At 32.7% G+C, this 13,919-nt stretch overlaps 3 protein-coding genes across 4 annotated transcripts; 1 reads left to right on the plus strand and 2 right to left on the minus strand.

Annotated features, from left to right (window-relative positions):
- Positions 1-588: 588 nt before the first annotated feature.
- Positions 589-3,610, minus strand: LOC105198636 (threonine aspartase 1). Of its 2 annotated transcripts, none has more exons than XM_026134535.2 (10): positions 3,230-3,610; positions 2,761-2,899; positions 2,611-2,678; positions 2,253-2,524; positions 2,099-2,178; positions 1,767-1,834; positions 1,590-1,706; positions 1,313-1,496; positions 1,085-1,236; positions 589-960 (listed from the first exon to the last, which is right to left on the minus strand). In XM_026134535.2, exons 2-10 carry the CDS (start codon positions 2,795-2,797, stop codon positions 868-870), a joined length of 1,071 nt encoding a protein of 356 aa, XP_025990320.1. In that variant the 5' UTR covers positions 2,798-2,899; positions 3,230-3,610; the 3' UTR covers positions 589-867. The 2 variants fall into 2 exon arrangements, with proteins under 2 accessions (XP_025990320.1, XP_025990321.1); XM_026134536.2 differs by having other exon boundaries at positions 3,221-3,607.
- Positions 3,611-3,826: 216 nt separating this feature from the next.
- On the plus strand, positions 3,827-8,468 carry LOC105198637 (sentrin-specific protease 1). The gene is made up of 3 exons (XM_011165417.3): positions 3,827-4,047; positions 5,004-5,117; positions 5,840-8,468. Exon 3 carries the CDS (start codon positions 5,902-5,904, stop codon positions 7,669-7,671), a length of 1,770 nt encoding a protein of 589 aa, XP_011163719.2. The 5' UTR covers positions 3,827-4,047; positions 5,004-5,117; positions 5,840-5,901; the 3' UTR covers positions 7,672-8,468.
- A 2,150-nt stretch (positions 8,469-10,618) lies between these two features.
- On the minus strand, positions 10,619-12,065 carry LOC105199777 (farnesyl pyrophosphate synthase-like; the record flags this gene model as incomplete). The annotated part of the gene is made up of 6 exons (XM_026134500.2): positions 11,943-12,065; positions 11,733-11,870; positions 11,461-11,664; positions 11,178-11,345; positions 10,880-11,092; positions 10,619-10,804 (listed from the first exon to the last, which is right to left on the minus strand). Coding segments are annotated over exons 1-6 (1,032 nt in total), but the record flags the coding sequence as incomplete, so codon positions are not given.
- Positions 12,066-13,919: the final 1,854 nt, after the last annotated feature.

A 13,919-nucleotide genomic window follows, 5' to 3' on the forward strand; every position in this document is an offset into this window, starting at 1 on the left:
TTTTAATCTTATTTTGATAATGGTTAAACTCTTGGATATTTAGCTATAATTCTATTTAATTTAATAAGTGACTTGAATGTGTATGTTTGCGTGTGCGTGTGCGAATGTGTAACGCTATTGGTCATAAGTTGAAAGCGCGCGCTTACGATATTTTCGTATTTTATAAAACGCACAAAAAATATTTCAGTAAAAAAAATCATAGACGTCTTCAAAAATGTATTTTAAAGAAGAAAGAAATTTTGAATGTAAAATTAAAAATTGATGGTATTTAAATATTTTTTTAACTCTAGCTTGATCAAACATCATTAAATAAAAATTATTTTAAAGTAGACTTTCTAAAATTTAAATGCTTTTGTAAAAAAAATTAATACAATGATTTCTCGCTATGATATCAATAATCTTGAATAAAAACTCATTTTTTTATCACGTGTTTTCAACTTTAAAAAATTTTACGAAACTATTTCCTCTTTAGGAAAAAGTTTATTATAATGTGTGATGCGCACAAATTTTTTAAATTAAAAAAAACTTATGAACGATAGTGTATTCTATAAGAATGACATACCCTTATTTGTGATATGAACAAGATTATTTCAAACTGTTATCAGAATTTATTATATTTACACATGCTAATAATAATTATAGAACATTGTATTTACACAAGTTAACTGTAAAATTTACAGTATACAGTAATATAAAATTTTGTTTGCTGTAGAAAATTGTGGTCATTGTAAAATTATTCAATTGGGCAGCATTTCATGAAATTAACATAACTTTATATAAAAATTGATATATAAAATATTTCATGCTATAAATAATAATTATTATTATAATTATAAAAGCTTTTTACATCTGAGATCATAATCATTTTTAAACTTTATCAAGTCCTGTTAGTTTGAAGCAGACACCTTCGACAATAGCTTTCTTACCTACTTCATGCGATGGTAATGCCGACATGTAACTCTATAAATAAAAAATGGGTTTTTTTTACAAATATGACTCATTATTTTAAAAATCAATACTTACAATAAAAATATTATATTAAGACTTTACAATATTAAACAAAGAAGAAAAATGGAATATGTACCATTGGTGCACGTTCACATGTATTCATGTAACCTATTATCATAGAATTCGTGGAATGGCTCCAGAGAAAATCGCCTATTCCTTCTTGTGGGGAGTATCGTACAGCGATAACACCACCGAGTTTTTGTTCAAGTCCATAGAGAAACTTTGAATCTAAAGAGAAATATTGTCACAAAAAAAATTGTCATTGCTTTTATAATCACCACATAATCATGAATTTGCAACACACCGATAAAATCTGTGCTCATCGCTCGATGCAAACTCGTAGTTGGACAAGACGTATTTGAAATTGCTTCTGCGACTGTACGCGCTAACGAAGTACGCACAAGATGCTCTCCACAACCTGAAGTACTAGTGCCTACTGAATACGAAGTATCTTTGCAAGCCCAGGTGCCACAGCCCCATACTCCAGCCTAAAATTAAAATAAATAGTTTGATGAACTACAACATAACACAATTTATATATAAAAAATTTTACATTATATAAATATCAATATGATAAATACCTGTCCAACTCTTCCAGGATATTTTAAGATTATACCTCCACTCGAGCAAGCCGCAGCGATATTTCCATTATTGTCAACACATATTGCACCTACTGTGTCCATCCTTTTCTTAGCACACTATAGTACAATGATAAATTTTACTTAAAATCAAATAATATAAAATGACTTTTTCCATACCTTTTGAGCCTCTGCACTGCAACTTTCTACTTTTCTTTTATAAAGTCTGTATATCTTTTGAGCTTTCACTAGAAAAAGATACATTGGAGAATAAATAACCAAATAAATTGAAAACTCACACTTAATATTTGCAAACGTAAATTAATAAAGAAGTAAGGTCAAACGAGTAAAAAATATAAATTAAAAATAAAAACAAAATAATCATGTTGATTTGCATTTGCATTGAAGAAATAAATAAGATACATTAATAACTATTGAGATTTGCAAAAAAACTGAAGAAAACAATTTCTACTAAAAACTTATTTATTATTTCTTAAGCTGGTTTTACATACTTGATATTAACTGTTCTGGTGGCAAAATTTGTATACCCATTTCGTGTGCCCAAATATGTGCACCATTTCCAACTAAAAAGCTAATAGAGAATAAAAATTAATAGTAATGATCAGAATATATACAATCGTTAACATTTTATAAATAGAATAGTACCTAGGTGGGATTCTGCCGTATGCAAACTTAAAGGACTGCTGCTCACACAAACGCTTTGCTAACAAAACAGGATTTTTTATTCCACTAACCGCACCGACTGCACCATACTGCAAATTACTGCCATCCATTACACTCGCGTCACATTCTACCGTTCCATTTAATGTGAGATTTGATCCAAATCCAGCATTTGTCATAGGAGAATTTTCCAATACAACTACCGTTTCAACCACTGCATCTAATGCATTGCCATTAGAGGTCAAACTTTGAGCTCCCTAATGAAACATGTAGTCATAAGAACAAATACAGAATCTATAAAAAATTAAGTATAGCAGCTTATTAAATTGCTTGAAAATCTTACCACTTTGCACGCATCACGACATAACTTTTGATACTTTTCTTTGAGTGATGCTGAGTGCTGTCCAGCACCTATCAACCAAATATAGCAATATGTTAAAACAGTTGAGATAAAAATATCAACTATTAATCGTATCTATAAGAGATTACTTACCAACATGTACAGCAATAAATCCTTGCTTATTACTCATGGGACTGAATCTTGTTTTTCGAGTATATTTCTGTTGAAATACAAAATTCTCTTTGTATTTTTCCAATTTATATTTCTCTCAAGATACAAAAATCTTTGCAACCTACAAAAATATTGGAAAAGGATAAAATTAAAAATCAATCTAGTAAGTGTTAGGTCAGCTGTTTAGCACAAACGATATTTATTTAGGAATGTATCTTTTGCTCAAAAAGTAACCAAAATTGTCTATTTAAACGAAGCGGTTGGATCAAAAGAACAGTCAAACGAGTCAATAAAAAAATACTACTTAAAAATACTACTTATGTGTTTACGTGAGGTAATACAAAAAAATGGTTTGCGGATACTTTTTGAGCAGATATTTCAAATATAATAAATTGCAATGCATTTTGGCAATAAGTCTATCTCATTTAAACAAAAATCATACTTTATTTACTCAAAACTTGTAGCGGTGCAGTCGAAGACGCCGGTATTTTCGAAGAAGTCAGCTTTCAAATATATAACTATATAATTGTAATCACTTGGGTCTTGTAAAGCCTTTCAATACTGAAGATTCTCCTTCTTAAGAACTCAAATTGTTATATATGCATAAATCTTTCATTGCGTTTTATTTCAACGCCCGAATCGTCATAAACACCAATGAACACATGAGACGAAACGAAAACAAAGCAAGACTGCGAAACACCACAACACAAGTATGTTGATACTCCCTGAAGTTGCCTGCGTAAACGTTCGCGTAGTTACGGAACTATTTTATACGGATATAAGGTTTGTTCTTTGTACATATTCGAGAGAACTGAACTTCTTGCACGGTTTATCTGTTCTCTTTTCTTCTCTGTGAAAAAAAAAGATGAACCGTGCATGTAGTTCAATCTAGAGTGCGAGAAAAGAACAAGCCAAGAAAAAGTGTTTAATTCAAAGAGGTTGTATTTTAATTTGGCATTGTGTTGTGATTTATAATTGACAATTCATAATTATAGGCGCACACGTAAAAGCCGAAAGGAGAGAGAGAGGGCGCGTGAGTCGTTTTACAAGAGAATGCAAGTGGAACTGGCGGGAGTGGTCAACCTGCTTCGTATGTAAAGTGTCGAGTGCGATATGTGAGAGATACGCCACTGCTGGTTATGTTCTCGACGTTTGCCAAATTAAATGTTCCATGGACGACAAATCGCACGTTTGAGAAACCGAATGGGAAAACATCGCCCGGACTAGCCCTTCTTCTGAGTTGTACGGCGAGTTCAACGCAGATTTCGAGTAAGTATAGACCGGAACGAAGTGTGCGTCGCACGCCGCGCGTTGAGGTTAACTTCACGTCACGCCGATGCGCATACGTTTGCACAATCGGGATTTATATTTATAATGAATTCGGTTGTCTGCGCTTTTCCGCGCTAGTGCATTCTACAGACGTTTATACGCACATGAAGGCATATAAATATGAGAGTGTAACGGAAGCACCTTGGCCAATGTCCAACGTATGTACCGCCAAAAGTGCGATCACTTTCACGTAGAGTATTTCTTTCGGTTAAAACGTATATACATGGTTTTTTTTATTGCTGCACTAGACTGCAATTTTTTTCTCGCTTCCAAACTTCAAACATTTGTCTCACTTTAAGTACAAAAAGTGTACATTGGTTCAGCTTTAAAAAAAAATCCTTTGGTTTTCATTGTGTTTTTATAGTTAAACAACATACAAAATTTGTTCTATGTAGCTGAGTTTTCTGAATTTTCTTCCCTTTTCCTTGTCTTCAACTTTTAAATTATATGTTACTTTCTACACAGTGACCAAAGTTTTCTGTGTTGAATGTTTTAAAGCATAAAAAATTTTAATGTAATTATGTACTTAAAATGAAATAGTATATGTTTAAAATTTAGGGAAAACAAGAAGGAAAATTCTAATGCAATCCAGTGTAGCAATAAAAAAAATATAGTTTATTGATTCATAGAAGAGTATGTAGTAGATACATAAAAAGTATCTTTATCATTTCATTGTCAGTATATTGAATTCATCAGCATTTTTTTCTTTTACAGATAGAAAAATTAATTTTTTTAGTTATGTTGTATCAAAGCAAAATTTTTTTCATATTTTATTTCTATAATAAATCATTTTTATTGTGCATCAGTAAAGAGTACGACAAACAAATTATTTCAATTACTGATAATGCTGTGATTTGTGTAGTACATATGATAATAATGACATTCATTTCTTTTAGGTTGAATTTTTATTATCGTCTTTCGCAGATTTAGAATCTTCAATAGAGATCAAATGAGAAACAGATCAACGTTTACTTATTTGTGTTTTTGTCTCATTTTCCTAAGAACCACATGTAAGTAATCTTATTTTAAAAATATGTAAGTGTAAAAGCACATGCTACACATGTCAAAAATTGTATTTGTTTCTTATATTTATTGCTAAATGCAGTTTCACAATTTTTGACTTCAGATAAATTTAAGTTTACTTGATATTCCAATATATATTCTTTATGCAAAATAATTGAAACTTTGAATTGAACTAGCATATTATTAGTGATAATCCTCAACTACACTGGCCTACACAATTATATACTCGAAATAGTTTTTATCTCACATTTTGATGAGAGTTTTAATCGAATTAAAGAAATAAAATTTAAGAAGTTAATTGTTTTGGTCTGGTGTAATAATTAAATATTTTGAAGCTGAAAAACAATCATTTATTACAAATATTACAGAAAACAAAATGTACAGTTTCCAAGTAACAAAAAAAAATAAAGATTTTCTTCTAATTTTTAATGTTAAAATATTTTTTGTTAAATAATAGTAAGCTTATTTAATAGAACTGCATAAATTATATGTGGTAGATGCATATGGTATGTTTTTGTCTTACCAGTGTAGTTAATTAAATATAAGATATACAATTCTTGATATCTGTTGCTATGAAACTTTAATGCATAATTTCTGGCTTTTATGATATTTGCATCCAAGATAGATAATATAAAATGAGATATAAGATATATAAAAATTATATATTGAAGACTATATTATATGTAAGAATTTTTTTATTTTCTTTTAGATTGAGCTACATTAAGCATATGTTGGACAATAATAAAATCAGAATATATACATGTGTTAACAATGACCATGATATTTGATTTTCTGAAGAGAATCTTGGGCTGGGTGGATGAAAGCTCTAAGAAACGGAATAGCTGGGTGGATGAAGGTTCTAAGAAACGAAAAACTTCCGAGGACTGTAACTTTGAGGAGGAATATGTAACGCCCAAGAAATTTAAATCCAATTGTAATATAGCACATACAATGGACTATTTTTCTGTTGATGACAGCGACGATGACGATATCATCTATCTGGGTGAGCAGAAGTGTTCGCCAGTGCGACCGTGCGCACAGTTGAATGGCACTCGTAAGAAACAATCGCAATCTTATGAATATTGCAATAAAGTTATGTCTCCCAGTTGTAAGCCCACTTGCTCACAACTGCATCATAATAAACCGAGCATGGAGAATTTTTTTCATCACAAACACAGGATGCCGGATACCTGTCACAAGTCTCCCACATTATCCAAAACTAATCAGTTGAAAGAAAAATATCAATATGAAGAGATGCTGCAGAATCTGTTACCAAATAGGATACAGGTATTGGACAAACGTGTAGAATTCACTCCTGCGCACAAATCCATAGAAGTGATTGATCTAGAAAAGCAGTCAGAATTAGCGACGTCTAACAAAATTCATTCATCTCTCAATGTGTCTAAGGCGACGACATCACACCACCATAGAGACTGCATATCAAAGCTACACTGTACTAGGATAGACAGAGAAAAAGTTCCTACTTCTGATTATAGAGAGAAGGGTATCACGGCGAAGTATTTGCAGCCCAACAAAGTGATTACAATTGATAGACCCAATACTAGCTCGGCAAAACCTGCTTCTGCATTAAAGTTGCCTGTTAGAGTTGCTGCGACTAATTCTTTGCGCGATGAACTAGCTGCGAAAGCTGTCATGAGACAAGACTTCATCCCGCAGGTAACTAAGAGGTACAACGAACGAATTGAACAACGGCATAGAGAGGCCGAAGAATTGAAGAAGATGACATGTGTTTTGTCGAAGCACAACAGATATGCACGAGAAGCAGCTCTGGAAGAACAATTGGCACGTTCTATGAAAGTATACCTGTCTGTCTTAGACGTTGAGTACGAGCAAGAGGAACCGGCATTGCCGGCTTTGACCGATGAGATGTTGCGAGAAGTGAGGAGCGCTATTGCACCGGGACCTGGGGGTGAGGTTCTCGCGGAAGGTTTTGGTCTCAGAATCACACGAAAGGACCTCTACACGCTAGCCGACTTGAATTGGCTGAACGACGAAGTAATAAACTTCTATATGAATCTGCTGATTGCTAGAGGCACATCTTCAGACAAGCATCCAAAAGTTCATGCAATGAACACATTCTTTTATCCAAAACTTTTATCGGGCGGTCATTCGTCTCTGAAGCGATGGACTAGGAAGGTAGACATATTCGCGCAGGATCTTATGGTTGTGCCTATACATTTGGATATTCATTGGTGTATGTCAATAGTAGACTTTCGCGATAAAACTATTATTTATTATGACAGTATGGGGAGCAGTAATCCAAAATGTCTGGCGGCGCTGAAGCAATATTTACAGGATGAGAGTTTAGACAAAAAGAAACAACCTTATAACATGAATGACTGGAAATTGCAGTCTGCCAAGAACATTCCACAACAGATGAACGGCAGCGACTGTGGTGTATTCTCTTGCATGTTTGCCGAGTACGTCTGCGCAAACAAGAAGATAACATTCACACAGGATGACATGCCGTATTTTAGGAACAAAATGGTTTACGAGATACTCAAGGGTAAACTTTTGTAAGAAGGATTATTATTGCTTTGACAAGTTCAAAAATAGCCAATACTAACGAGAAACTCTATATTAACACTGATGCTGTATTGCAGTAAAACTCGGACGGTTTAACGGCATTAAAATATTGTTTGAAAATAACATGTATTACTATTCTTAAAAAAAAAGGAGAGAGAGAGAAAGAGAGAGTTTCTTATGTGCCCTTTCTGCAATCGCTTATGCTTTGCTATTATAAAAAGAAAAAAATGTACAATCTCAATCTTTTAAACGCATAATTCTGTTTTAAAACATGAAGTGAGAGAGACAAATGTGTGTTTATCTTGTATAATAATTATAATGTTGTTTGGATAAAATGTAAACAAATAAATATAAGTATACATGTGCTATATATATATATATATATGTATGTATATGAAAATGTTTTTGCGTTGTACGTAAGACGGTGATGTAAGCTGATTCATTTTTAACGAGCCGTCGACAAAAATCATAAAACTTTTGTTTCTCAAAGAGTTTTAAATCGCGTAAAGTCGTGAGGATTTACACAATTTTTAGGATACAAAATTACTCAAAATAGATGAAACTATCCACAACTATAGCAACACCACAGTTTAATCTTAAATCTTGTATATTTTCTATTAATTTTGAAATTTGTATAGTTGAAACAACCATTAATTTATAAAGTTGATTCCAACTTTGGTTATTTAACCATAGTACCAATACTGGTTTACGATTATGCATATTAATACAATAAAAGCGCGTATTAATCCGAATAGCTTAAATAACTTCAAAATAAATAACTTTAAAGAATATTTGATAGATTGCATTATTTTCATTCAATCCCGCAAGTTGTCCATACATCTAATGATATATTGTTATAGTCTCAAATGTAATATATTTATTTATTTAATCTTTGGTCGCGCAAAATATTTTATGAATAAATATTTTATTTTTCTAGGTCCTTTTTTCCCGTCTTTTTTTCTTTAAAGTGTAACCGTAAGTCTGATTTATTTTATAACTGAACTATTGTACACTTTAAATGAAATGGATATATCATTGGGATTCTGAGAATTTATACACTGAGTGAAGAGTTAATGAAAAGTATTTAAGAAAAAATAATTTTAGGATAGTGTTTTGAACAACTCTTGAGACTAATTATTAGATTCTGTAATAAAAAATGAGGTACTTTATTTAAAAAAACTTATTTGTTCTCCATCTAGCCTTGGTGACATCTCTCATGGTCAAATTAGTGTCATCAGTAAATAGACCATTTAATGCTCTATAACTTTTATCTGAAACACTTTTTTGTAAACCTTGTATTTTTCGAAAGGTAAGCCCGTGTTCAGTTTTTGCTAGGGTCATAGAACAGTTAAACGTTATAACTTGGAAAGTAATTAAGAAAAAATAACTTTGTTATAGTGTTTTGAACAGCATTTGAAATTAGCTATTAGATTTTGTAATAAAAAATGAGGCACTCCATTTAAAACATTTTATTTGTTCTCCACCTAGCCTTGGCGACATTCCTTGAGAGTAAACTAGTATCATCAAGAGATAGATCATTTTATGCCCTATAACTTTTATCTGAAACACTTTTGAAAAACGCCACTTCCTGTTTCCGACGAAAAAATTTAAACGACACTTTCCTCCACCTAGCCTTGGCGACATCTCTCGAGGTCAAACTGGTATCATTAGAAGATAAACCATTTTATGCCTTATAACTTTTATCTGAAACAATTTTTTATAAAAAATATATTTTTTGAATAGTAAGCTCGTGTACAGTTTTTTTGCTAGAGCCATAGAAATGTTAAACGTTATAACTTGGAAAGTAAATTAAGAAAAAATAACTTTATTATAGTGATTTGAACAGCTCTTGAGACCAGCTGTTAGATTCTGTAATAAAAAAAAAGCATTCCATTTAAAAAAATTGTGGGACTGGATGTGAGTCCTGACTTCTCCCCACTAATTGGGGAGAGACCCACACCTAAAACCCCTATGGATGTCCTAGACCTGGCCTTTGGCAAGGGGCCCCCAGCAATCGCCATTGGCATTACTTCCGAAAGCCCTCTAGGCCTAGGCTTGGCGCAAAGCGCCTCGGTCTCTAGACGTAGCGTGGGTAGAGGACACCTTTCACCCCGCTAGCCCGCTGACTGGCCTGACTGGGCTTAAGTCTGGGGACGGAGAAATCCCGTCCCGCCCCCGGAGCATACGGAGAAAACTCGCGAAGACCGGACCGGCAACGGTATGCGTACATACATATCAAAACATGCGAATGTGTCAACGTATGAGAATTCCGCGACGTTTGTGATATCAAAATACACAATAGCAACTAAATAAAAGAAACCGCGAAACTATAAAAACCGCTATGAACTTTTTTAAGTAATACAAATATTTGTAACATTGGTTATATAGTGTAAATGTTCAAAGGAATAAGGGCCGTTATAAAACAATGGATCCCAAATAACTACGATGGATATACAGCGTGTCAGGTAAATACCGCCCCTGGTTTCGTGGATTGATAGATCAAGTAAAACTGAGCAGAAAAGTCCTTTACCATTTTTTAATACTCGCCACAGTTAACGAGATAAAAATTAATAAAGTCTTCGAATAAGCGCGTATCACCGCGCGCAAGGACCGCCCGCCGGTCGCCGAAACGTAGGCGGCCGCTAGTATTAAAAAATAATGGTAAAGGACTTTTCTGCTCAGTTTTACTTGATCTATCAATTCACGAAAACAGGGGTGGTATTTACCTGACACCCTGTATATTAATTAAAAAAATTTTAAAGGTAATTTATTTTCAAATATTAAAAGAAAACATCAGTTAAAGGTTAATGTGCATAAGTATAATATTTAATATATAAAATATGAATATATAAAATATGAATACATGGCATAAAATATGAATACGTAAAATATGAATACATTTTACTCTTTTTTCAATATACATTATTTATAATTTTCTTTGATAAAATATTTTTAATAAATTCAAAAAAATCTCATGTGGAATTTCACATGACATCTGCTTTATACGTATATTTAATAAATTAAATACTTTATTTTCATATAACATGTAAACTTTTTGCAAATTTAAATCAGCGTACAGTTGTTTTACACGTTGCACTTTTTTTGAATCCCAAAAGCCGTAACATTCCTGCATAAGCAAGAAAAAAATTGATATAACAGCATGATAAAATAGTGCATCTAATTAATGGTAAAGTTCACTCACTTCTAAAATTTTACGCTGTTCCGGAATAGCTCGTTGGAGAGCCACAACAACAAACCATGTGCATTTTCCATCCTGAATATCAGTACCGTCTTTGCCATTGACTTTTGAATCTCCAAAGCAATCCAAGAAGTCATCTTGGATTTGAAACAAACGTCCTATTTCTAATGAAATTGATTTTGCTTGCATAAAATTTTTTTGGTCTTTTATTCCAGCCTACAACAAATAACAAACATTTCAAAAATTTTTTACTTATTTTCAAGAAAATACTTTTGATTAGAAAAATCTAAATTTTTCTTACCAAACGCATTGCTATTGTTATTGGCAAAAAGATAGAATAATAGGCCGTCTTGTGTGTAGCAATATAATTATATTGGTCCATTGTGAATAATTCCAAATTTGGCTTTTTCTTGATATTGCTGGATAACTCCAAGTCTAATAACTGGCCATTTATTGTTTTGAGTTTAATCTGATGAATAAAAAGAAAAAACAAATGAGTTAACATATCTAACTTTATATTATATAATCGGTACATACATCGGTATAATATATACATATAATTGGAAAAAGATATTTTTACTTACTTCGTTGAACATTTCCATAAGATCTATGTAACATTCTTTTTCTTTCAAATGTTTTTTTATTAAATAATTTGTTGAATATTCCAGCTTTAGAGCATCTGTTATTGCTGTTAGTCCAATTTTCTCACATCGGTACCAGCACGGCTTTCCTCGCCGAAGTAATGATTTATCTTGCAAATCATCAATCATAAGGCAAGCAGCTTGCATCTGTGTTTTTAAAAATTGTTTAAAAACATATCATAAAAAAAGAACGTATACATTACAAAATTACTTACCAGTTCTAAACACCAACCTACGATGCATATTAATATACTCATATTTTTTTTTATATGTTCCTTTGCTATTAATTGGAAGGTGTATACTAAAATTAACGCTCTAAATAGCTTACCGCCAAGAACGTTGTATTCTAATATCTGTAACAGAAATGTTTAATGTGTACTTTTTATAGCAAAAAATATAACTTCCCAACTCTGATAATTACTTACTTTTTTCATTTTTTCTTTTACGATGGTATTCTCACTTAAATTTGTAAGATCTTCAACAATTTCTGGCCATACTGCCATCGTTTCCTTCTTCTCGTTTTTCATCCATTTCATTATATTGGCCATTTTTGTAACAATCTAAATAGAATAGAATAAATTGGATATAGAATGCAATCTTCATTATTCCTAATTGAGGTAATAAAATTGGACATATGACAAAATTTTGCAAAAAGAAAGGTAATTTAACAAAGAAAAGAGGTAATATCTGTAAGAAAAATAAACATGAAGAAAAATGTTTTTTTAGAAATAAGAAGCAAAAGAATAAATTTGCAAACAAAATTGCATTATTAACAAGTGAAATGAATGATAATGATGCTTGGATTGTAAATTTATAGCTTATCATATATAACAAATAAAAAAGAATATTTTTAAAAGCTTGAAAAGAATAAAACTGTAATTAATGTAGCAAAATCTGAAGAGACTACGCAAACTAGTGGAATAGAAAGTATCGAATTTGACAAATGCAAATTAAAGGAAGTTTTGTATGTTTCTAAGCTTAGTTCAAACTTATACTTTCTATCAATTCAATAAACAATAACAGAAAACGGAGGTGATGAATAATTGCAAAACCATCAAAAAATTAATATGCATAAATCTATGTTACTTTTATAGAGAATGTCGGTGACAAAAGACTATTTGATGCAAATAACTTTGCAAGTGGGTATTTTCTATTTTATGTATATTTTTTTGTGATGTAGGTATTTATAAATACATATGCCTAATTTTTTACAGACGCTGCATAACACACGCATATTGAATTCACAAATGCCTACAGATATCTCTGGTTCTAACTAAAACACAAATCTATCATCTTATTTAAAATATTATATAAAAAGATAGAAACACAATATATCACATGATGTACTTTGCTTGATTGCAGATACATCTTAAGGAGCTCGATCTCACTTATCAAAAGCTGTATATACGAGGTGTGTTCAAAAAGTATCGCGAATTTTGAATTTTCGCGGGTTACGTATATTCGAATTTCGATCTTTTTGTGGCGTTATGTTGGTACTCATGTCTCTCACTTATGCCGACAAGCTCGGCCATTTTGAATGTTCACTTAATTGTTGACAGCTGCTTTGCTTGCACGTGTTTTGGATCGTCTTCGATTTTTACCTATTCAAAAAAATGGATCAAAGAACCTGTATCAAATTTTGTGTGAAAAACGAAATTAAGTGCGCGGATGCATTCCGAATGTTGACTGTGGCATACGGAGAAGCTACCTTGGACCGAAGCAACGTTTATCGGTGGTACAAAATGTTCTCAGAAGGCCGAGAAGATGTGAACGACGAAGAGCGTGCCGGACGCCCGAGCACTTCAACAACAGACGAAAAAATTAATGAAGTGGAGAAAATGGTATTGGCCAATCGTCGAATCACCGTTAGAGAAGTTGCTGAGGACCTAAACATATCGATTGGCTCGTGCCATTCGATTTTTATCAATGATTTGGGCATGAGACGGGTCGCCGCGAAATTCGTACCAAAATTGCTCAATTGCGACCAAAAACAGCATCGCATGAACATTGCTAATGAGATGTTGGACTCTGTCCGCGACGACCCAAATTTGCTCCAGAGGGTCATAACTGGTGACGAATCGTGGGTTTATGGTTATGACGTGGAAACCAAAGCTCAATCATCTCAATGGAAGCACGAACCAAGACCGAAAAAAGCGCGCCAAGTTCGGTCGAATGTGAAAGTTTTGCTGACAGTTTTCTTCGATTGCAGGGGCGTGGTGCATCATGAGTTCTTGCCACAGGGTAGAACGGTCAATAAGGAATATTACCTGCAAGTTATGCGCAATTTGCGCGAAGCAATCCGCCAGAAACGCCCGGATTTGTGGAAGAACAAAAATTGGCTTTTGCACCACGATAACGCCCCTGCTCACACATCGTTGCTTGTGCGCGACTTTTTGGCCAAA

This window comes from Solenopsis invicta, chromosome 1 (assembly GCF_016802725.1).
Source record: "Solenopsis invicta isolate M01_SB chromosome 1, UNIL_Sinv_3.0, whole genome shotgun sequence".
Taxonomy (NCBI): Eukaryota; Metazoa; Arthropoda; class Insecta; order Hymenoptera; family Formicidae; genus Solenopsis; species Solenopsis invicta.